Below are 25323 nucleotides of genomic sequence, written 5' to 3'. Positions count from 1 at the left end.
TTAGCATTTTTTATCACCAGCTGTGGTAGTAAAAGTTCAACTCTCATAGAATTCCTATGAGAATCGGAATTTTTACCGTAGCAGCCGATGATTAAAAAAAAACCCGCTAACGCAGCTTCATAAAAGGGGGGGAGGGGAGAGTTAGGAACCTAGATGGACTATTGTGATAAGTTCCGATGCTGACCATATTATCTTAATATCCAATGCCGGCGCTGAATATTCAGAAATTTGTACCACTGTGGATAGTGTTTGAAAAGAAAAAAAAAAAAAAAGAGCCAACTGCAGCATCTGATTATTGACCTAATCAATCCTACCTTTATTCATTCAGTTTCCTATACCATTCTGCCAGGGGAGCTCAGAAGAGTTTCCATGAATTTATTTAGGTACTCAAGCATTTTTCCCTTGAGGCTGGTACCAATCTTTGTGGATGATACCAAAATCTGCAAAAGGGTAGACACCTCTGATGCCATGGATAGCATAAGGAGGGACCTAGTGAAGCAGGAAGAATGGTCTGGAATTTGACAGCTAAAGATTTAATGTTAAAAATGCAGAGTCATGCATTTTGGCTGCTGCAACAACCTGATTCACTGGTGGAGGACGAATTTGAAAAACCCTGCAGGAAGAAGACGGAGAGTGTAAAATTGCTTTCACCTCTAGCAGAACTGAGATTCTAATGAAGATAAGTGATTGGTTGTATGAAATACTGAGTGGAGTGGAAAGGGTAGATGTGAATCGCTTGTTCACTCTTTCCACCAGGACTAGAGGGCATAACGATAAAGCTACTAAGTAGTAGATTTAAAACAAACCGGAGAAAATATTTCTTCCACAGCGTGTAATTATACTCTGGAATTCGTTGCCGGAGAATGTAGTGCAATCAGTTAGCTTAGCAAGGTTTAAAAAAGGCTTGGCTAATTTCCTAAAACAGAAATCCATAGGCCATTATTGAGATTGCGTGGAGAAATCCACTGTTTTATTACTTGGGATCTAGCTAGGTACTTGGGACCTGGGTTGGCCCCTGTTGGAAACAGGATACAGTGCTTGATGGACCTTTAGTCTGTCCCAGGATGGCAATTCTTATGTTCTTATGTGAGCCAAGTATGGGACAATCAAACCATTGTGACATCACAGATTAGGTTGGCTCTTAGGCATTGGTGGAATGAGGCATTATGACATCACAATCTCAGCTCTGGAATGTTGCTGCTATTTATGTTTCTGCCAGGTATTTGGGACCTGGGTTGGCCCCTGTTGGAAACAGGATACAGTGCTTGATGGACCTTTAGTCTGTCCCAGTACGGCAATTCTTATGTTCTTATGATTTTGGCAATGAAGCCAGACTTTTGGGGCATCTGCCCCCTCTGCTAGTAGACACAAAGACTCAGATTCAATCCTACATCTGCACCTTAACAGCTGATAACTATTGAATTCTGGAAAGACTGCTTGAGGGACCTTATGACCACGTCCTCTGTAGACTGCAGGCACCGTTAAGACCACAGATACTAATACTGCAAACCAGGAACAGTTCAGCGTGACCGGTTTTGAAGAGGAGAACGGCTCCTTTCTGATGTTTAAATCCTAAAGCTGTTTCCTCATTGGCTGTTTTGCAGTTTTCAAGGCATCAAGGACATTAAGCGGGGAAGAAAATTTTAAAATCAATACAAATAAATATTTTTGTATTTTTTTAGGATATGAAGGAATGGCAGGAGTCAGAGGTAGAATCCCCGAGTCCCTGCTCCCAGTCAGTAGTGTAGCGAGGGTGAGAGGCACATGGGGCCGTGGCGCCCTTCCCCCACCCTCACCTCTGTCCCCCGCTCCTTCTTCGACCTCCTGTCCTCGTAGCTCTCTTCCCCGCCATGACCAACAACTTCAATGTGCTCATTGCGACCGTGTCCTCTCCCTTTGACATCACTTCTTATGCGAGGCACCCGGAATTGACGTCAGCAGGAGCCGACACGGTCGCAAGGAGCACATTGAAATTGTTACTTGCGGCGGTGAACAACTAGAGGTGTGGGGGAAGGTTAGGTTGGCATGTGTGCAGTGGGGGAGGAGTGTGAAGAGGCACAGGGGTGGACAGGTGGGTTGCTGGTGCCCCCCTCCATGATGCCACCTGGGGCAGACCGCCCTCCCACTCCCCTTACTATGCGCTTCACCAGTTAAAAAAAAAAAAAATGGATGCAATAACTATTGTACTTCCAGCTTCAAATGTGGGTGTATCATACAAGGAATAGGAGGAAATTTATTTTCACACAGCGAATAGTTAAGCTGTGGAACGTGTTGCCAGAGGCTGTGATAAGAGCGGATAGCATAGCTGGTTTTAAGAAAGGTTTGGACAAGTTCCTGGAGGAAAAATCCACAGTCTGTTATTGAGAAAGACATGGGGGAAAGCCACTGCTTGCCTTAGAACGGTAGCATGGAATGTTGCTACTCTTTGGGTTCTAGAAACTTGTTACTCTCTGGGATTCCGGAATCTTGCTATTCTTTGAGATTCTGAATGGACTGTTGCTACTCTCTGAGATTCCAGAATCTTGCTATTCTTTGAGATTCTGTATGGAATGTTGCTACTCTTTGGGTTCTAGAAACTTGTTACTCTCTGGGATTCTGGAATCTTGCTATTCTTTGAGATTCTGTATGGAATGTTGCTACTCTTTGGGGTTCTAGAATCTTGTTATTCTCTGGGATTCCGGAATCATACTATTCTTTGAGATTCTGTATGGAATGTTGCTAGTCTTTGGGATTACGGAATCTTGCTATTCTTTGAGATTCTGTATGGAATGTTGCTACTCTTTGAGATTCTAGAATCTTGCTATTCTTTGAGATTCTGTATGGAATGTTGCTACTCTTTGGGTTCTAGAATCTTGTTACTCTCTGGGATTCCGGAATCTTGCTATTCTTTAGGATTCTGAATGGAATGTTGCTATTCCTTGGGTTTTGGCCAGGTACTAGTGACCTGGATTGGCCACCATGAAAACGGACTACTGGGCTTGATGGACCATTGGTTTGACCCAGTAAGGCTATTCTTATGAAGCCTTCTCTGCCTGTATCTGTGCCTGAGGTTCCGTTTTTTTAAATAACAGCATTGAGCTCTGTTTAATTTTAATAAATATGGAATAAATAGACACTGAGAGAAACAAAGTATTCTCTTCAAATCTTGCGCTTAGCAGCAATTTAGAATTACAGCTCTGGCCCATTGTCTGTAATGGGAAAAAAAGAGTGTACTCGTTAACTTCCAGTAATTGCAATAATTAATGTGGATTCTAATTAGCGTCGTGCCATGATTCCCTTAATTCCACTTAACACTGTTCCCTATTCTGCGTTATTTACTTGAGCACAAAAGCTATTTATAACCGTGCGCAGCTTTGCTTGTGTGAAGTCTCTTCGTGATCATTTCAGTCCTATTCAGAAGTCATCCTGCAGCTGTTGCCCAATTTGAGGACATGTCAGGTGGCAAAGCAGTTGTTTGAGCATAGTTTGTGTTTATAAAAGCTATCCTGCCTTTCTGTCCAAAGGTTTATCGTTATCTTTATTTTCCGTTGTATTGTACCAACACATCCGTGGGTGGGGGGGTGGGGGTGGGAGGGGTATGTCTTTTGGTTTGGTATTATTCCTGATGTTAATGATGGACTGTGTAACATAGTAGGTAATAGCACTTTGCCCGACGGTATGGCACAAAAATTACTCTTGTTGGAACGCTGGTCCTCGACTTGGCAACTTAACTTTAACGTAAGAAATGTAAGGTCATGCACCTTGGCAGCAGAAATCCGTGCAGAAATTACACCCTAAATGGTGAGACCTTAGCAAGGACGCGATTTAGGAGTAATTATTAGTGAAGACCTGAAAGCTGCCAATCAAGTGGAGAAGGCTTCATCCAAGGCTAGACAAATGTTGGGCTGTATCCGTAGAAGTTTCGTCAGCCGGAAGCCCGAGGTCATTATGCCATTGTACAGAACCATGGTGAGACCTCATCTGGAATACTGTGTGCAGTTCTGGAGGCCACACTACCGTAAAGATGTACTGAGAGCCGAGTCGATTCAGCGTATGGCCACCAGGATGGCCTCGGGGCTCAAGGATCTCTCATACGATGAGAGGCTGAATAAATTGTGGCGGTACTCTCTCGAGGAACGCAGGGAGAGGGGAGACAAGATTGAGATGTTTAAGTATATCACCGGTCGTATCGAGGAGGAAGATGATATTTTCTTTCTTAAAGGACCCTCGGCCACAAGGGGGCATCCGCTAAAAATCAGGGGCGGGAAATTTCATGGCGACTTCAGGAAGTATTTCTTCACCGAAAGAGTGGTTGTTCATTGGAATAGACTTCCTGTGCAGGTGGTCAAGGCCAGCAGCATGCCAGATTTCAAGAATAAATGGGATGCGCATGTGGGATCTCTAAGAGGGTAATAGTGGGGGGGGGAGTCATCGGAATAGGCAGACTCGATGACATACAGGATATCTGGGAAAATAAATTTGGGGAAAGGGATCTTTAGTGTGGGCAGACTAGATGGGCTATGGCCCTTTTCTGCCGTCATTTTTCTATGTTTCTAAGAGAGGGAATTTTTATTTTTTGTATAGATTCCGATTGTTTATAAGTGCTTATTTGATTATTATTATTTGTATGTAAATTGTATTACACTTTTTGTTGGCATTAAAAACTAAATAAAATTTTTTAAAAAAGAGAACTGTCCAGGTGACCGGAGGGATTTCCAAAACTCGGCAGTTTTCTTGGGTTATGGCTGTACCCGAGCTCAGGGCCGCATCTGGAGGCTCTCAGCGCATACGTGAACGTCGACGCGATGATGTTATTTGCATGCGCATGTGCGTGATTTCATTGCGCCAATAACCCGCGTATGTGCAGATGACCTCCAGACCTCGGGGAAGGAGATGGGAGGTTGGGCTGGGGGCGGGGCTGGAAGCAGAAGGGGGTGGGGCCATGGCAGAACAGGGCGGGGCCATGCGTTTTTGGGGTTTTTTTCCAAAGAGGAAATCTGGCAACCCTAGTCTGGAGGGAACCTGTTATACTGTTAGCTACAATTGAAAAAGGCCTGAAACAAAGAAACTGCAGAGTTCATGAAGGAGAATGTGGCATGGGAAAGGTCAGAACCGGGCACTGCTGCAGGGAAGAGCCTGACTTCCAGTGGGAGATGCTGAGAGAGACCTGTGAAAAGTGAAAGTAAAATTCAAAGGAAGACATATCTGGCAAGGGTATGGAGTAGAGAGTTGCACGGGGACAGAAATTCCACCCATCCCCACCCGTCCCCGCTAGGATCCTCTCTGTCCCCCCCGTCCCCGCCAGGATCCTCTCCGTCCCCACCCATCCCAGCCAGGATACTCTCCATCACCACCCGTCCCAGCCAGGATCCTCTCCGTCCCCATCCGTCCCCGCCAGGATCCTCTCCGTCCCCACCCGTCCCCATCAGGATCCTCTCCGTCCCCGCCAGGATCCTCTCCGTCCCCATCAGGATCCTCTCCGTCCCCACCCGTCCCCCGCCAGGATCCTCTCCGTCCCCACCCGTCCCCGCCAGGATCTTCTCCGTCCCCTCCAGGATCCTCTCCGTCCCCACCCGTCCCCGCCAGGATCCTCTCCGTCCCCACCCGTCCCCATCAGGATCCTCTCCATCCCCATCCGTCCCCGCCAGGATCCTCTCTGTCCCCACCCGTCCCCATCAGGATCCTCTCCTTCCCCACCCGTCCCCGCCAGGATCCTCTCCGTCCCCACCCGTCCCCGCCAGGATCCTCTCCGTCCCCACTCGTCCCCGCCAAGATCCTCTCTGTCCCCACCCCCACCCATCCCCGTCAGGATCCTCTCCGTCCCCACCCGTCCCCATCAGGATCCTCTCCGTCCCCACCCGTCCCCATCAGGATCCTCTCCATCCCCACCCGTCCCCGTCAGGATCCTCTCCATCCCCACCCGTCCACGTCAGGATCCTCTCCGTCCCCACCCGTCCCTGCCAGGATCCTCTCCTTCCCCACCCATCCCCGCAAGGAATTACCGCCATCCCCGCCCGTCCCCATAAAAAGCAGCAATTACTTCTGATAGGATCATCAATTCCACAGTTTCTTTTGTGTTTGCGCTGCTGTTTTCCTTGTGGAATCTCTTTGGTGGAACCCTTTTTTTTTTGTTTTCTGTTCAGGTAATTAACTTATAAACCCCCTCTATTACTAAGGCTGACGTGTCCATTATATTATATGGACGAACCCTGCTTCCAAAGCCTTTCATCCCCGTGGGAGTCCCGTTGGCTAGAGGGGAGTCCCCGTGGGCCAGAGGGGGGTCCCCGTGGGAGTCCCGTGGGTTAGGGGGGATTCCCGCGATCCCCGTTCCCGTGCAGACCTCTAGTCTGGAGTTAGTAGACAATATCTAGGGTTGATAGATTGTGGGCCGCAAAACCCCATATCTTTAGCCCCACCCCACAAAACCTCCTCTCTTCTTCCCTGATAAGCTCCGGCCACAAACTGCCGGGTTTTGGAAAGTCTGTCTGGGCACCTGGACAGTCCTCTAAAAAGAGGTTTTGGTGTCAGGTCAAAAGCGTGCCGGGACAAAGGCGCGAGCAGACAACTGAGCGCAGTGCGGAGGCACGCGCCAAAGAAAAAGACTATTTTTAGGGGCTACGATGGGGGGTGTGGGGGGGAACCCCCCCACTTTACTTTATACAGATCGCGCCGCGTTGTGGGGGCGTTGTGGGGAGTTTGGGGGGTTACAACCCCCCCAAACCCCCCACAATGCCGCCGCAATCTGTATTAAGTAAAGTGGGGGGAGGGCTCCCCAAGAAAACCCCCGTCGCAGCCCCTAAAAACAGTCTTTTTCTTCGGCGCGCACACCTCCATCTTGCGCTCAGTTGTCGGCGCGCGCCTTTGTCTTCTGCGTTACTGTCTATGAACCAGAGGTTTTCCCAGACTTCTGGTAACCTTAACAATACCTCCTGGCTGAAAGGGATTGTCCAAAGAGAATGCCTCAACAGTTCAGGAGGGCGCCAGGAAATTTTCCATGATTCCAGCATTGTGGACTACAGCATTAGGAGTGGTTTTGCTGCTATGACTGATTTCTTTGGTTCTTTGGTCCCGGCGCGCTTTTGACCTGACACCATTTCTTTAATATGCAGTGCTGTATTCAAACACATAAGAGACAGCCCCTGCACGAGAGAGGTTATAATCTGTTCAAGACAGGAGAATGGGACAAATAAAGGATTAAGGAGTGTGTATTATTAGGGATTAATGTATTATTCATGCTGCATGTGTTTCAATAAAAATAAAAACCCAACGAAACAAACATGGTAGCAGGTGAACAATGAGTTAAAAGTTAAAAGCAGCCTCCAAAAGGTGGGCTTTTGGGCTGGATTTGACTAAGGGCAGAGATGGAGCCCCCTACTGAATTTTTGGAAGGAGGAAACCTATCTGGAAACACTGGAGGAAGACGTCCTTGCAACTTCAGTAAAACAGCTACGGCTAGAAAAAGCCGCCATGCTGGGAACGCCGCTGCCAGCCTGAATCCCTGAGGGAAATGCACCGAAGTGATGGGGTTCACTCCACCATCTGTTTGACCTCACATCCCAAGGCCCTACTAAGAAACAGTTGCCATAAGCTCTCATTTTTCCTGCCGGTGTCTATAAGTTTTTTTTTTTTTAAATCCAGGCATAGAAATAGCCCTGCAGAATTTTTTAAAAATCCATGATCCATGATCAGGATTTGATCCTGTTAGTGTTGAAATGAAAGGCTGGAATGGGTTTGACATGGTGATGCTGTGTAGAGAATGACACGGGGAAAAAATCTGTCCCCGTCACCGCCCCGTCCCCGGCCCACCATCCTCTGCACCGCCCCGTCACCGCCATTCCATTCACCACCCCGTCACCGTCACTGCCATCCCTTTCACCGCCCCGTCACCGCCACTGCCATCCCATTCACCGCCCCGTCACCGTCCCCGCAGCAGCCCCCACCCACCCTCCACCTCACCTTTTATTCGTTCCGAGTTTGCCGGCTTCCTTTTTCCCTAGCCGCACGCGTTCAAAAAGCCGTGCATTTAGCCAGCTCCCTCCCTCCACCTCACCTTAAATTTCGAATTTTCCGCCTTCCTTTTTTCCGAGCCGCACGTGTTCAAAAATCCGTGCACGCGCGGCTGCGCGAGTCAATCAAACTTCTCCTCTCCTGCAACTTCCTGTTTCCGGTTGCGTCAGAGGAGAAGATTGATTGACTCGCGCAGCCGCGCGTGCACGGATTTTTTGAACACGTGCGGCTCGGAAAAAAGGAAGCCGGAAAACTCGAAATTTAAGGTGAGGTGGAGGGAGGGAGCTGGCTAAATGCTACGGGCGGGCAGGCGGTGGCTGCGGGGACCGCGCGATCCTTGATACCTCACTGCGGAGACAAGACCATTCACCGCCCCGCGGGCGGTGAATGGCCTTGTCCCCGTCGCCGCAGCGACTGCTAGTTTTCTTCCCTGTTTTCGGCGGGTGACCCGCGGCTAAAATGCGGTGGCCGTGGGTAAACCGCCACCGTGTCATTCTCTAATGCTGTGCACCCTTGGAGAATTCTTGACTCTGGGCAAGTCATTTAACCCTTCATTGCCCCAGGTACAAAATAAATACCTGTCTAAAATATATAAACCGTTTTGATTATAACCACACAGAAAAAGCAGTATTTCAAGCTATTGTGACATCATTGACGAGGTTGACTCTTATTGGTAGAATCATCAGGCATTGTGACATCACAATCTCAGCTCTGGTTACCAGAGACTGAAACTCTTCACACTAAGAGGGGGACGTTAGCAGCGTAACCCACTGGGAATGACCTAATGCAGGGGTCTCCAAAGTCCCTCCTCGAGGGCCGAATCCAGTCAGGTTTTCGGGACTTCCCCAAAGAATATGCATGATATCTGTGTGCATGTACTGCTTTCAGTGCATATTCATTGGGGAAATCCCAGAAACCTGACTGGATTCGGCCCTTGAGGAGGGACTTTGGAGACCCCCCTGACCTAATGGTTAGAGCAGCTGACTCAGCATCCTGAGGTTGTGAGTTCAATTCCTACTGCAGCTCCTTGTGACCCTGGGCAAGTCACTTAACACTTAATTGCCCCAGGTATACAATAAGCACCCTGTCTAAAATATGTAAACCACTTTGATTGTAACCACACAGAAAAAGCAGTATATCAAGACCTTTGCAATCAAGCTATTGTGACATCATTGATGAGGTTGAGTCTTATTGGTGGAATGAGGCATTGTGACATCACAATCTCAGCTCTGGTTACCAGAGACTGGAACTGTTCACACTAAGAGGGAAAGTTAGCAGCATTATCCACTGGGAGTGGCCTAGTAGTTAGAACAGTTGACTCTGCATCCTGAGGTTCTGAGTTCAGTTCCTACTGCAGCTCCTTGTGACCCTGGGCAAGTCAGTTAACACTTAATTGCCCCAGGTATACAATAAGCACCTGTCTAAAATATGTCAACCATTTTGATTGTAACCACACAGAAAAAGTCTTTCTCTATGGTTTCCTCTCCTCTTTTGGGGGTGGGAGGGTGGGCAGCTATGTTCTTCTACAATGCCAGCCCTGAAGAGCTCCAAAAGTGATTATAGAGTAACAGATTTTAAGTATGTTTTTCTTTTAAATTCATGCTTTCTCTCACCGGTTACAATGCATAGTGTTTGTATTCTAGCACTGTGCACCCTGGAATCAGATTTATTTATTTATCACACTTATCCCCCCGCCCCCCTTTTCCAAAACCGCAAAAGCAGTTTTTAGCGCGAGCCAGCACACTGAACGCTCTGCGCTGCTCCTGATGCTCATAGGCACTCTATGAGTGTCGAGAGCAGCGCAGAGCATTCAAGGAGCCAGCCGGTGCTAAAAAAACATTGGGTGTCAGGACAAAGGCGCGCCCAGACAATTGAGCGCAGCGCAGGGGTGTGCGCCGCAGAAAATTACTGTTTTTAGGGCTCCGACGGGGGGGGCGTGGGGGGGAACCCCCCACTTAATAGAGATCGCGCCGCATTGTGGGGGCATTGTGGGGGGGTTTGGGGGGTTGTAACCCCCCACATTTTACTGAAAACTTCACTTTTTCCCTGTTTTTAGGGGAAAAAGTTAAGTTTACAGTAAAATGTGGATGGTTACAACCCCCCAAACCCCCCATAAAGCCGGCGCGATCTCTATTAAGTAAACTGGGGGGGCTCCCCAACAAAACCCCCCGTCGGATCCCCTAAAAACTGTAATTTTCTTTGGCGCGCGCCTTTGTCTTTCGCGGAGTTGTCTATGAACCAAACATTGGAAGTGGGAATGGACAATGAACACTCCACTGAAGATCACTGATGTAAAACCAACTTGTTTATTTCAGAAAAGGACACAAGCAGAAGCTGTGGACCTGACACAGCACTGTGTTTCGGGGTCTGAGGAACGCCTGCATCAGGGGTCACTATAGTGTTTAAGTTCACAGATGGCAGGTGTGGGATAAAACAAAGCTCTGTGCAACTAACATGCCAGAGTAACCAAAATCACTGAAAAGCTATGTGAACTTATACGCTACAGTGACCCCTGATGCAGGCATTCCTCAGACGCCGAAACGCAGTGCTGTGTCGGGTCCACAGCTTCAGCTTGTGTCCTTTTCTGAAATAAACAAGTTGGTTTTACATCAGTGATCTTCAGTGGAGTGTTCATTGTCTGTTCCCACTTCCTTTTGTACTGTTTTACGCCCGTGGTTCTCTGTCCTGTTGGACTTTTTGGTGTTTACTATATCCTACATTGCCCAGAAACTCTCAACGGGTTACAGTGTAAAATAGATAAATTGTTATGTCATCATAATAGACTTAAACGATTGGTTTGTTTACTTTTTATGTCTGCAAGGAAAAATGGCGGAAGCACTGATAAAAGAAAACATCGATGAACATTTTGAAAGAAACGAACTTCTGATAACCAACCAACATGGTTTCTGCAAAGGGAGATCGTGCTTAACAAACTTATTGCACTTCTTCGAAGGAATTAACAAACGGATGGACAAAGGAGACCCCATAGACATCATATATCTAGATTTCCAAAAAGCCTTTGACAAGGTGCCCCATGAACGCTTAGTCCGGAAACTGAAGAACCATGGGGTGGAAGGAGAAGTACATAGATGGATCAGAAACTGGTTGGCGGGTAGGAAACAGAGGGTAGGAGTGAAGGGCCACTACTCGGACTGGTGGAGGGTCCCGCAGGGCTCGGTTCTCGGGCCGCTGCTATTTAATATATTCATAAATGATCTAGAAACAGGGACGAAGTGTGAGATAATAAAATTTGCGGACGACACCAAACTATTTAGTGGAGCACGGACTAAAGAGGACTGCGAAGAATTGCAAAGGGGCTTGAACAAACTAGGGGAATGGGCGACGAGATGGCAGATGAAGTTCAACGTTGAGAAATGTAAAGTATTACATGTGGGAAATAGAAACCCAAGGTACAATTATACGATGGGAGGGATGTTATTAAATGAGAGTACCCAAGAAAGGGACTTGGGGGTAATGGTGGACATGACAATGAAGCCGACGGCACAGTGCGCAGCGGCCGCTAAGAAGGCAAACAGAATGCTAGGCATAATCAAGAAGGGTATTACAACCAGAACGAAAGAAGTTATCCTGCCATTGTATCGGGCGATGGTGCGTCCGCATCTGGAGTACTGCGTCCAATATTGGTCGCCGTACCTTAAGAAGGACATGGCGTTACTTGAGAGGGTTCAGAGGAGAGCGATGCGTCTGATAAAGGGGAATGGAAAACCTTTCATACTCTGAGAGATTGGAGAAACTGGGTCTCTTTTCCCTGGAGGAGAGGAGACTTAGAGGGGATATGATAGAAACTTACAAGATCATGAAAGGCATAGAGAGAGTAGAGAGGGACAGATTCTTCAAACTTTCAAAAAATAAAAGAACAAGAGGGCACTCGGAAAAGTTGAAAGGGGTCAGATTCAAAACGAATGCTAGGAAGTTTTTCTTTACCCAACGAGTGGTGGACACCTGGAATGCGCTTCCAGAGAGTTTAATAGGGCAGAGTACAGTACTGGGGTTCAAGAAAGGATTGGACAATTTCCTGCTGGAAAAGGGGATAGAGGGGTATAGATAGAGGATTACTGCACAGGTCCTGGACCTGTTGGGCCGCCGCGTGAGCGGACAGCTGGGCACGATAGACCTCAGGTCTGACCCAGCGGAGGCATTGCTTATGTTCTTATGGGAGAGGAGGAGATAGTGGATGCTGCGGATGGACCATTTGGCCTTTATCTGCCATCATGTTTCTAGGTTTCTATAACCATAAAGCTCTATGACCTCACAATGCAGGTGCAAAGAGCCTTAGCCTATAGGAAGAGGAGATGCAAATGTTAAGAGCCTTAGCCAATGCGCTTCCAGAGAGCGCAATAGGGCAGAGTACGGTACTGGGGTTCAAGAAAGGATTGGACAATTTCCTGCTGGAAAAGGGGATAGAGGGGTATAGATAGAGGATTATTGCACAGGTCCTGGACTTGTTGGGCCGCTGCGTGAGCGGACTGCTGGGCACGATGGACCTCAGGTCTGACCCAGCAGAGGCATTGCTTATGTGCTTATATTCTAGGAAAAGGCTCAAGGGAAGAGTAATGAGATATATTCAAACAAATGATAAAATGTATAAAAATACCAACCTGTTTATTCATTAAATTTTCTATACTGTTCTCCCAGGTGAGCTCAGAATGGTTTACATGAATTTATTCAGATACTTAAGCATTTTCCCTGTCTGTCCCGATGGGCTCACAATCTATCTCGGTGAGTGCCTCGTCATCGGCCTCCTCATCGCCGGGGCGTGGAGCGGCATCCAAGGAACCGAAGAAAAAGAAAGCGGTTCCGATGCCACCCCTAGATGACCGTATCTCGGCCATCTTAAAGGCTCAACTCCAGGAGCAGTTGAAGAAACAACTTGAACAACTGTTGCCCACTATCCTGGCACCGCTCCTTCCGGTACCAGACCGGCCCGAGCCCCGTACCGAGCCCCCGGTGTCCACCCCTTCGGTACCGGTGAACACCTCCATGCCGATCCTTTCGGCCCAACAACTTCATGGCGATCCGGTGGTTCATTCTCAGGCCACATTGGATCCTCCTCGGCACCAGGCGGTACGGCATTCTTCTCGGGACCGAGATCGATGCCGGTCGTCCTCCCCTGGTACCGTTTCGGTGCGCTCTGGAAAGTCTTTGTCCAAGACTCGCCATACCGCGCCCTCCACCCCGGTGTCTCGACATGCACCAGAGGTCAGGGACCCTGACTTATGGGAGGAAACTCCTCTCGGTACCGAGGAGGATCCCTCCTCATCTGATGAGGAACCATTGGCACCCGATGCCACCTCTAAACCAGAGCAGTCCTCATTTTCTAAATTTCTGAGAGAAATGTCTGCTGCCCTGTCCCTTCCCCTAGAATCTGACTCAAAAAAGTCTCAAGCCTTTCTAGAGGCTTTAGACTTTGAGCAACCTCCTAAGGAGTTCCTCAAGCTTCCCGTACATGACATCCTACGGGAAACGTTCTACAAAAACTTGGAAAATCCCCTCACGGTACCGGGAGCCCCCCGTAAACTGGACAACCTTTACCGTGTCATCCCTATTCCTGGATTCGACAAATCTCAATTGCCCCATGAGTCCCTTCTGGTGGAATCCACCTTAAAAAAGACTCAGGGCTCCAGTGTCTATGCCTCTACCCCTCCTGGCAGAGAAGGGAAGACCATGGACAAGTTTGGCAAGAGGCTTTACCAGAATGCCATGCTTGCCAACAGGGCAAACAACTATTCCTTCCATTTTTCTTTCTATCTGAAACACTTGGTCCAACAACTGTCTGCCCTCCAGAAGTACCTTCCTGAGCGCAAGGTCCCGCTATTCCAACAACACATCTCTGGCCTTCTCCAAATGCGCAAATATATGGTCCGCTCAATATACGATTCCTTCGAGCTCACCTCTCGGGCCTCTGCCATGGCCGTAGCCATGCGTCGCTTAGCCTGGCTCAGAGTCTCCGACCTGGACATCAACCACCAGGATCGTTTGGCCAACGCCCCCTGTCTCGGGGATGAACTCTTTGGAGAGTCACTGGATTCCACCACCCAGAAACTCTCGGCCCATGAGACCAGGTGGGACACCCTGATCAAGCCGAAAAAGAAGGCTCCGCCTGCCCGACCCTATCGGCCTCAATCATCTTACCAGCGGAGGTTCTCAGCCAGGCCACTCAATCCGCCTCCCCAACAATCTCGGCGACCCCGTCAACAGCAGCACCATGCCCAGGCTCGATCTCAGGCCACTCAACCCTCTAAGCCTCCTCAGCCTGCTAAACAATCTCAGCCCTTTTGACTCTTCTCTCCAGGGCATAGCCAGTCATCCACCCTCGCTGCCTCTTCCACAGCCTATCGGGGGTCGTCTCACCATTTTCTCCAGCCGTTGGGAAGTCATCACATCGGACCAGTGGGTCCTCAACATCATCCGCCACGGCTACTCTCTCAACTTCCAGACTCTTCCACCGGACAACCTTCCCGTAGAGTCTGCTTCACACTCATCTCAAACCCCCCTCCTCCTGAGGGAGGTTCAATCCCTCCTCCTTCTCAATGCCATCGAAGAAGTACCTCCAGATCAAAGGGGTCAGGGATTCTACTCCCGCTACTTCCTGGTTCCCAAAAAGACGGGAGACCTCCGTCCCATTCTCGATCTCAGGGACCTCAACAAGTGTCTGGTCAAGGAAAAGTTCAGAATGCTCTCCCTTGCCACACTTTACCCTCTTCTTTCTCAACACAACTGGCTATGTTCCCTGGACCTCAAAGAGGCCTACACTCACATCTCCATCAATCAGAACTCTCGCCGCTACCTGCGGTTCCAGGTGCTACACCACCACTATCAGTACAAAGTGCTACCGTTTGGCCTCGCTTCCTCCCCCAGAGTCTTCACCAAGTGCCTTATAGTGGTGGCGGCCTTCCTCAGGTCTCACAACCTCCAGGTGTTCCCCTACTTGGACGATTGGTTGGTGAAAGCACCTTCATCTCAACTCGTGCTACAAGCTACTCATCACACCATCTCTCTCCTCCACCTCCTGGGGTTCGAGATCAACTACCCCAAGTCGCATCTGCTTCCCACCCAGCGACTTCAATTCATTGGAGCAGTTCTGGACACCACGCTGATGAGGGCCTTTCTCCCCTCCGATCGCCAGCGGACCCTGCTCCATCTCTGCCGTCAGGTACTCATGCATCCCTCCATTCCTGCCCGACAGATGATGGTCCTCCTGGGTCACATGGCCTCGACGGTGCATGTCCTTCCTCTGGCACGTCTCCACCTTCGTACACCTCAGTGGACTCTCGCCAACCAATGGTCACAGACGACAGATCTTCTTTCTCATCCCATCTCTGTGACATCATCTCTTCAGCAATCTCTCCAATGGTGGTTGAACTCCTCAAATCTTTCCAGGGGTCTACTTTTTCATCTGCCCCCCCACTCTATGATCATCACCACCGATGCGTCCCCCTACGCGTGGGGAGCTCACCTAGGAGATCTACGCACCCAGGGTCTTTGGACCCCACAGGAGCGTCGTCATCACATAAATTTCCTGGAACTCAGAGCCATGTTCTACGCCCTCAAGGCTTTGCAACATCTTCTCTGCCCTCAAGTCCTCCTCCTGTGCACAGACAATCAAGTCGCCATGTACTACATAAACAAGCAAGGCGGCACCGGATCTCGCCCCCTTTGTTTGGAGGCTCTGCGCATCTGGACCTGGGCCACGGACCGCAATCTCTTTCTCAGGGCGGTCTATATCCAGGGCGAACAGAACTCTCTGGCCGACAATCTCAGCCGCATCCTTCAACCTCACGAGTGGACGTTGGACCCTCCGACTCTGCTCTCCATCTTTGCTCGATGGGGCACTCCGCAGGTGGACCTCTTTGCAGCACCTCACAACCATCAGCTGCCCCAATTCTGTTCCAGACTCTTCTCTCCTCACCGTCTGGCTCCGGATGCATTCCTGCTCGACTGGAGGGATCGGTTCCTGTATGCCTTCCCTCCACTTCCTCTGATGTTGCGGACCTTGTCCAAACTCCGCAAGGACAACGCCACCATGATTCTTATCGCACCTCGGTGGCCTCGCCAACACTGGTTCTCACTCCTGCTCCAACTCAGCTCCAGGGAACCCATTCTCCTTCCTGTGTTTCCTACTCTACTTACGCAGCAACATCAGTCTCTACTGCATCCCAATCTGTCTTCGCTCCACCTGACAGCTTGGTTTCTCTCGGGCTGACCTCTCCAGAGAACCTATCTCAGCCGGTCCGCCTCATCTTGGATGCCTCCAGGAAGCCGGCCACCCTTCAATGTTACCATCAGAAATGGACCAGATTCTCCTCGTGGTGTCTCCGGCATCGTCAGGAACCCACCTCCTTAGCGGTGGAAACTGTATTGGAATATTTGCTCTCGCTGTCCAATGCTGGCCTCAAAACTACCTCCATCAGAGTCCACCTCAGTGCCATCACTGCGTTTCATGAGCCTATTCTCGGAAAACCCCTCACGGCTCATCCTCTGGTTTCCAGATTTATGAGAGGCCTCTTCAATATCAAACCGCCTCTCAAGCCTCCTCCTGTCGTCTGGGACCTCAATGTGGTTCTCTCAGCACTCATGAAACCTCCGTTTGAGCCTCTTGCCACTACTTCGCTCAGGCTTCTTACCTGGAAGGTGCTTTTCCTAATTGCCATCACCTCTGCCAGGAGGGTTAGCGAACTGCATGCACTGGTTGCTGACCCACCATTCACTGTTTTTCACCATGACAAGGTTGTTCTGCGTACCCACCCTAAATTCCTTCCCAAGGTGGTCTCGGCTTTTCACCTCAACCAGTCCATTGTGTTGCCCGTCTTCTTCCCTAAGCCTCACTCGCATCCTGGGGAACAGGCGTTGCACACGCTGGATTGTAAGCGTGCCCTTGCTTACTACCTTGATCGTACCAGAGCTCACCGAACATCCCCTCAGCTATTTTTATCTTTCGATCCCAACCGTTTGGGTCGTCCTGTCTCCAAACGGACACTTTCAAATTGGCTTGCTGCCTGTATTGCATTCTGCTATGCTCGGGCCGGTCTCTCACTGGAAGGAACTGTCACGGCCCACAGAGTCCGAGCTATGGCTGCTTCTGTAGCTTTCCTCCGTTCCACGCCCATCGAGGAAATCTGCAAGGCGGCCACTTGGTCCTCAGTTCACACGTTCACTACTCACTACTGTCTGGATGCGTTCTCCAGACGGGATGGACACTTCGGCCAATCTGTGTTACAAAATTTATTTTCCTAATGGCCAACCATCCCACCTCCCTCTTTGTTAGCTTGGAGGTCACCCATGTGTTAAGAATATGCTGCCTGCTTGTCCTGGGATAAAGCACAGTTACTTACCGTAACAGGTGTTATCCAGGGACAGCAGGCAGATATTCTTACGTCCCACCCACCTCCCCGGGTTGGCTTCTTAGCTGGCTTATCCTAACTGGGGACCACGCACTCCTCCGTCGGGCGGGAAGGCACTCGCGCACGCGCGGTGCGGCCAACTAGAAACTTCTAGTTAAAAAGGTCCGTACCGAGGGCTCCGTCGGTGACGTCACCCATGTGTTAAGAATATCTGCCTGCTGTCCCTGGATAACACCTGTTACGGTAAGTAACTGTGCTGTGTTGGCCTGTGCCATCTCCTTCCATGGGTTAAAAAGTGCTGAAAAAATCTCATTCTAGCTGGACGTGATGGGGCACAGTGGAGGAGTGGCAGGAGTGGCCTGCTCTGATAGCTGAAGAGGATATGGTAGGTACAGCTGAGCCATCAGTGGTCCACTACTGCTGTGATTAATCCTCCCAATGTTCCTCCAACCCAAATCAAATCGCCTCGCCCCTTAGAGCCCCTGGGACCAGGGGGTCCTCTCTGGTGGTCTAGCGGGACAGGGTAGATATGGTCTGGCTCTGGTTGCAAAATGGTGCCTGCCAACCCTTAGTGGTAGCCTCGCAAATGCTACTACAATTTTACCCTGATAGAGAACACTGACTCCTAGCATAATATTATGAGACTACCACTAGGGGTCAGGAGTCATCATATTTGCACCAGGAGTCAGACAGGGTGGGAGTGAAGGATAGACATGCATTTCTCCATTATATACCAATCTTCATTGTGGCTTTCTATCCCGAAAGCCAGACTGGCTAGAAGTTACTACCTTTTTTCTCCCGTTCCCTATAATTTTCTGTTAATGGCACTTTTCTATGCCTCCATGTGACTTGGAAACAAAACCTTAGATTTGGTAACTGATAACATAGCTCTGTCTTTTAATAAAGGAAGTTTTACTTTGGTTTTGGGGTCCAAAGATGTCTACAGATTCCTGACCTGTCACGTTGCCTACCCTGTCCCTTCTCTGTGTTACCTCTTACCGTCAGATGTCTGTGACCTAAAGCCAACCCTCTGAGTTCAGTAAAAGCGGCATAAACATAATGAAATACTTACTTCCATTTCTGTGTCTCAGGATAGAACACCTTGGACTTAATGTGGCTCTCCAGTTGTTGGTTGGTGTCCCTCTGGAAATGGTGCACGGAGCTCTGAGAATTGGATTTATCTATGTTGCTGGAGTCCTAGCAGGTATGTTGGAGTCTTAACCAGTAGAATAGCCAGAAGTTCATTTTTGAGGGGGTGGGGAGACACATTTCCTATCTCTTCTTCCCCCCCCCCACCATTGCCACATTAGAAATCATACGTTTGTCAATGGGACTGCCCAAGCTCTCACCAGCCGAAGGGCCTACTGCCTGAGCCTTCCCCACCTCATGTTGCTTGAGCAGGGAGGAAGTTGGCAGCATGTTTTCAGCTGCTGACACCAGCACTTCTCACAAATGCTCAGTTCATGCACTGGGAGTGCCACCATGGTAGCACATTACCAACTCTCACACTGCTGAAGCAGAATGGGGGGAAGGGTTTGGGCAGTGGACCTCTTTGGCTGGTGGGACATGAGCACAATGGGTGCCACAGTTTTCTTTTTTTTTTTTTGGGGGGGGGGCAGCCCACCCTTCACTATGCCACTGATCTTAACCAAACCCTTCTAGGAATATTGTATACAGGTAGAGTTGGCTCAGCTTTCTTGCAAGACTGGAGGAAAAGTCTGTTGAGACAGACATGGGAGAAGCCACAGCTTGCCTTGGATCGGTGGCATGGAATGTTGCTGTTATTTGGGGGTTTTGCCATGTACTTTTGATTTGGATTGGCCTCCATGATGCTGGGCTAGATGGACCATTGGTCTGATCCAGTAAGGCTATACTTATTTTCTTGTGTGAGCCAAGTATAGGACAATCAAGCCATTGCGACATCACTGATGAAGTTGGCTCTTAGGCATTGGTGGAATGAAGCTGAACCGGAACGAACGCAGGTAGGGGTGGTCTCGGTTAGGGCACAGGTCTTTGACCTGGGGGCCGCCGCGTGAGCGTACTGCTGGGCGCGATGGACCACTGGTCTGACCCAGCAGCGGCAATTCTTATGTTCTTAGTTCTGGAATGTTGCTATTCTTTGGGTTTCTGCCAGGTACTTGCCAGTGGGTTGACCACTGTTGGAAACAGGATACTGAGATTTATGGACCTATGGCAGGGGTGCCCAACACGTCGATCGCGATCGACCAGTAGCTCAGGAAGGCAACGCGAGTCGATCGCGGAGCCCATCCCGGGCTCCGTGATAGACTCGTGTTGCCGTCCTGATCTACCGGGTCGATCAGCCTTCCTCTCCAGTGTTCTCTCTAGGGCCTTTTAGCTGGGCGGTCCGCCCAGCTGTCATCTGCTGCTGCCGCCGCTGCTGAACATTAAAAAACCTCCCAAAAAACAGGTTTGGAGATTTCAGCCCGTAGCGAACTTATGCTCCGTGGCTCTAACGTGTGCGTGCCGGCTTCCCTTCTCTTCCCTCCGAAACCGGAAGTTATGTCCGGGGGGGGGGGAGAAGGGAAGCCGGCACGCACATGTTGAGAGTCCTGAAGCAAGCGTTCGCTATGGGCTAAGGCGGGAGACAGGTTAGTGAAGCATTTGCTCTTCTTGCTGCCGGGTCCTGCCTACTTTCTGTTTCCGCAAAGGCAGGAGCCGGCAGCATTTCACCCAGTAGGTCAATCGCGATCTTGGCCTGATCAGCCTTCCTCTCCCTGACGGCAGAATTGACGTCGGGGAGAGGAATGCTAGTCGGCCGAAGCAGGGAGAGCTTGGGGCGGCGTCAGCTTTCGGGCCTGTTATTGGTGGCGGTTTGGGTCCTGGTCCCCAATGGCAGTGGCTTGGGGGAGGGCAGGGAGAAAGAAAGAAAAAGGGCAGGCAGGGAGACAGAAGGAAAGAAGAGAAACAGAAAAAAAAGAAAGGGAGGCAGAGAGAAAGAAAGGGCAGGGAGAGAGGAAGGACAAGTTGGGGGAGGGAACGAGGTCTGGAGGAGAGGAAGCATACAGGCTAAAAGAAGGGAAGAAAGATTGGATGCAGTCAGAAGAAGAAAGTGCAACCAGAGACTCATGAAATCACCAGACAAGGTAGGAAAAATGATTTTATTTTAAATTTAGTGATCAAAATGTGTCTGAATTTATATCTGCTGTCTATATTTTACACTAAGGTCCCCTTTGACTAAACCGCAATAGAGTTTTGTAGCGCAGGGAGCCTATGAGCGTCGAGAGCAGCGCTGGGCATTCAGAGAGGGAAAATGCTTGAGTACCTGATTGTAAAAAAAAAACCGCTTAGATAACCTTGATAGGCGGTGTATAAAATCCTAATAAACTTTCCAAACTTTCCAAGATCCTCCCTGCGCTCTAAAAACTGCTATCGTGGTTTAGTAAAAAGGGAGGGGGGTATATTTGTCTATTTTTGTATGGTTGTTACTGAGGTGATAGTGCATAGAGTCATCTGCTTTGACCTCTTTGAAAAACCCTGGAATAGGAATGATAATTAACATTTTCTATGCGTACAGTGTGCGTTGTGTTTTTTTTAAATTTTATTGTTGGTAGATCATTTTGACTTGGTCATTTTAAAAGTAGCTCGCAAGCCCAAAAAGTGTGGGCACCCCTGACCTATGGTTTGTTCCAGCTCTTATGTGAGCAGCTCTTATGTGAGCCAAGTATAGGACAATCAAGCCATTGTGACATCACTGATGAGGTTGGCTCTTAGGCATTGGTGAAATGAGGCATTATGACATCACAATCTGAGCTTTGGAATGCTGCTACTATTTGGGTTTTTGCTAGGTACTTGTGACTTGGATTGGCCTCCGTGAAGACAGGATGCCGGGCCAGATGGACCATTGGTCTGACCCAGTAAAGCTATTCTTATGTTCTTATGACTCTGCTCTCTCTCTCTGTGGTGTGAAGAAGGGAACAGAAAAGGCAGGAAATCTTTGCAGGTTGTACAACTCACAGGAAGAGAAGAAATTAGTATATGCCACAGTAAAATAAGCTCTGATTGGTGAGGCCCGAGTTTAGTGCAGGAAGAGGCGGTCAGAGCATACCGCGAGTGATTTCCTTCACTCGCCAGCACTCTGGCTGATCTCTCCTGCCTCTCCAGTTGCCCTTTCCTGTCTCCCCCGCTAAAAACTGTATTCGTGGTTTTTCAACATTCGCGGGGGTTCCTGGAACGGAATCCCCGTGAATATCAGGGGAGTACTTTATAGTGAAACATGTTGGATCCAGCCTTCCGAGATCATGTAACTAAACAGTTAAAAAGATAAGTAAAAGCTATTGACTTTTCTAACTTATGGGAAAATAGGAGTGTGACAAGTTAAAGGAACCCCCCCCCCCCGATATATAAAAATAAAAGGGTGAAATTTTATGCCCATTTGTAGAAGGACCAGTGACAATGTGACACGTGAAGCTTGACCGCTATGAGAGTAATGGAGCGGTGAATGGTGTCGCTGAGGTCCGGGAAAAGTTTTGAGAGATTTGTCGCCAAATACACATGAAATTAAAATTCTGTTGGTGACTTGGGAGTGAGAATATATACAGTATACATTAAAATAAGCTGCATTTTTGAGACAAGGAAAAAGGTAACGCGATATCTAAGAGTGGGCTCACAAAGTGTTCCACTAAAGGGGTTATAAAGATTATACAGAATGAAAGTAAAATGTTGTTAGTTATGAACATAAAAGCACTGTTGGCACCCAGTTGACCCTGTAATTATCTCTCTGTGGAGGCCAAGATGACATCTAGTAGCCAAGGATATGGTGGAATCCTTGCATTGAGTTTGACACATCAAGACGTTTTACATCTGTTTGCGTGAATGCATACAGTGTAACGAGCTTCTGAGCTGCAATGCGGGTTTCTTCATACTGCTACCTCGGTGACTTCAGCACTGACACATGGCCCTAAGGGTGAGAGTAGTTTAACATCTCTATACTGGGAGAGGGAAGGTTAAAAGGTCTTCCCTGTTAGATCGTGATCATAGTGCCCTCTACTGGCCATTGAGGAAAGGGGATACCGTCAGACTTGTTTCACCCAGTACCACAGCCTAAAACTGCGCCAACCCTCATTCCAGCTGAAAACTAATCTGCACAGCTTAGTATCAGCCAAAGGTCGTTGACACATTTTCCAGTAATTAATGTGTGCACTATGGTAGAATGTGTGAATGAACAGAAATTGCACTGTTAAGGTTATGGCCTTTTTTCCATTTGTAGCTTTCCAGTAAATTCTGCACTAAAGTCAGTGATTGACACTAAACCTGTTTTCCTCAGCTTTAGCGAGGATCGCTTTTACCAACGTGATGCGTGTTTTTCCCCTCGATCACTCGATCACCTCAGCTTTTAGAATTCTAGTTCAATCCCTAATACTAAGCCACCTGGACTATTGCAACATCACCCATCTGACAATCCCCCAGAAGCAAATGCAAAGACTACAACTGATACAAAATGCAGCAGTCAGGATGATTTTCGGGCTGAAGAAGTCCGACCACATAACCCCCTCCTACCGACTCCTACACTGGCTGCCAATGGGAGCACGCACGAAGTTCAAGCTAGGATGTCTCTGCTTCAAGGTACTAAATGGCTTAGCCCCTAAATACATTACAGACCTCTTCTCATTCCCAACCAACAGACACGAAAGAAAAACTCACCTGAAATTTGTCTCCCCACCGGCTAGAGGGTGCAAATATAAGAGATACCATCAACAACTGCTATCGTATCAAGCAGCCATATGGGGTAAAGACTTAGAAAAACTAATTGCACACACAAACAACTACGGAGAATTTAGGAAACACCTAAATGGGGGGATCAATGCTAGGGGTCAGTAATCTGGAAAGAGACTTGGGAGTGATGGTAGACACGACATTGAAGGCGTCGGCACAATGCGCCACAGCCTCGAGGAAAGCAAACCAAATGTTAGGTATTAGAGAATGACACGGTGAAAAAATTGGTCCCCGTCACCGCCCCGTCCCCGTCTCACCATCCCCGTCACCGCCCCGTCCCCGTCTCACCATCCCCGTCACCGCCCCCGTCCCCGTCTCACCATCCCCGTCACCGCCCCGTCCCCGTCTCACCATCCTCTTCACCGCCCCGTCACCGCCACTGCCACCCCATTCACCGCCCCGTCACCGCCACTGCAATCCCATTCACTTTTCTTTATTTACGTATAAAGGAAACATTCTTTAAAACTTTAAAACTTAGTTAAATATTAGTTAATAACTATACAAAAACAAAACACGCAGAGAAAAAATTAATTAATATAAATTCTCAAAACTGACACATTTTGATCACTAAATTTAAAATAGTTATTTTTCATACAGTTTTTCAATCACTAATCTTCCACCACCCCTGGGGCTAGCAATGCAAAAACAAACACGACATGTACTTTAAATGCTGCCGTGATTAGCATAGTGACCGCGGCTACGGCTGCAAGTCTCCCCTCCCCCCAGCGATCACGGCAGGAGGGCACCCAACCCCTCCTGTAGACCCCCCCAACGGCCCTCCCGACAATCGCAGCAGAAGGGTACCCAACCCCTCCTGCCGGTCCTCCCAATGGCCTCCCCTAAGATCACCGGCAGGAGGGTACCCAACCCCTCCTGCTGGACCCCCCCCCCCAACGAACCCTCCCACCCCGGAACCCCCTTAGTCTTACTTTCCAAGTTGGACCGGACGGCTCCTCACACGTATGGCCAGCAGGCTTGCCTCCGTCCAAATGAGGCGGGCCCGCCCCTACCCTGCCCAACCCACAGGATCCTAGGGCCTGATTGGTCTAGGCACCTAAAGCCACTCCCGCTATAGGAGGGGCCTTAGGTGCTTGGGCCAATCAGGCCCTAGGATCCTGTGGGTTAGGCAGGGGAGGGGAGGGGCGGGCCCGCCTCATTTGGACGGAGGCAGGCCTGCTGGCCAGACGAGCGAGGAGCTGTCCGGTCCAACTTGAAAAGTAAGACTAAGGGGGTTCCGGGGTGGGAGGGTTCGTTGGGGGGGGGTCCAGCAGGAGGGGTTGGGTACCCTCCTGCCGGCGATCTTAGGGGAGGCCATTGGGAGGACCGGCAGGAGGGGTTGGGTACCCTTCTGCTGCGATTGTCGGGAGGGCCGTTGGGGGGGTCTACAGGAGGGGTTGGGTGCCCTCCTGCCGTGATCGCTGGGGGGAGGGGAGACTTGCAGCCGTAGCCGCGGTCACTATGCTAATCACGGCAGGGAGATCTTTGCCGCGATTAGGTACAGCGGCCGCGTCTAATTACCATATAGGCTAACATTGTAAGCATTTAAAGTACATGTCGTGTTTGTTTTTGCATCTGACAAATGAGGAGCACGGTGAAACACAGGTAAATAGCGGTTCCTAGAAGGGGGTACATTGGCCCGCGGGGACAAACCTGTTCATCGTTTCCGCGGTCGGTGAATGGCCTTGTCCCCGTCACCGCAGTGACTGCTAGTTTTCTTCCCCGTTTTCGGCGGTGACCCGCGGCTTAAATGCGGTGGCCGCGGGTAAACCGTCACCGTGTCATTCTCTATTAGGTATCATTAAGAAGGGTATCTCGACCAGAACGAAGGAAGTCATCCTGCCACTGTACCGGGCTATGGTGCGCCCGCATCTGGAATACTGTGTACAGTACTGGTCACCGTACCTCAAAAAGGACATGGCAATGCTTGAGGGAGTCCAGAGAAGAGCAACTAAACTGATTAAGGGTATGGAAAACCTTACATACACTGACAGACTGAAGAAGCTGGGGCTGTTCTCCCTGGAAAAGCGGAGACTCAGAGGAGATATGATAGAGACCTTCAAGATCGTGAGGGGCATCGAAAAGGTTGACAAAGACAGATTTTTCAATTTGAAAGAAACCACAAGAACAAGGGGTCACTCGATGAAATTGAAGGGGGACAGGTTTAAAACAAACGCAAGGAAGTACTTTTTCACACAGAGGGTGGTGGACACATGGAACACCCTTCCGGAGGCCGTGATAAGAA

At 49.4% G+C, this 25323-nt stretch overlaps 1 protein-coding gene across 2 annotated transcripts in view; it reads left to right on the top strand.

Moving 5' to 3' along the window:
* RHBDL3 (rhomboid like 3) overlaps window positions 1-25323 on the top strand; it is a 219647-nt gene that overhangs the window by 158735 nt on the left and 35589 nt on the right. For both annotated transcript variants that reach the window (XM_033961284.1, XM_033961285.1), the window contains one exon: window positions 18440-18552. In XM_033961284.1, the coding sequence (XP_033817175.1) occupies window positions 18440-18552 (113 nt within the window). The remainder of the gene's footprint in view (window positions 1-18439; window positions 18553-25323) is intronic.

Source organism: Geotrypetes seraphini, chromosome 10 (assembly GCF_902459505.1).
Source record: "Geotrypetes seraphini chromosome 10, aGeoSer1.1, whole genome shotgun sequence".
NCBI classification, from domain to species: Eukaryota; Metazoa; Chordata; class Amphibia; order Gymnophiona; family Dermophiidae; genus Geotrypetes; species Geotrypetes seraphini.
The sequence above is the reverse complement of the archived record's forward strand: the minus strand, read 5'-3'. Positions and strand labels throughout refer to the sequence as shown.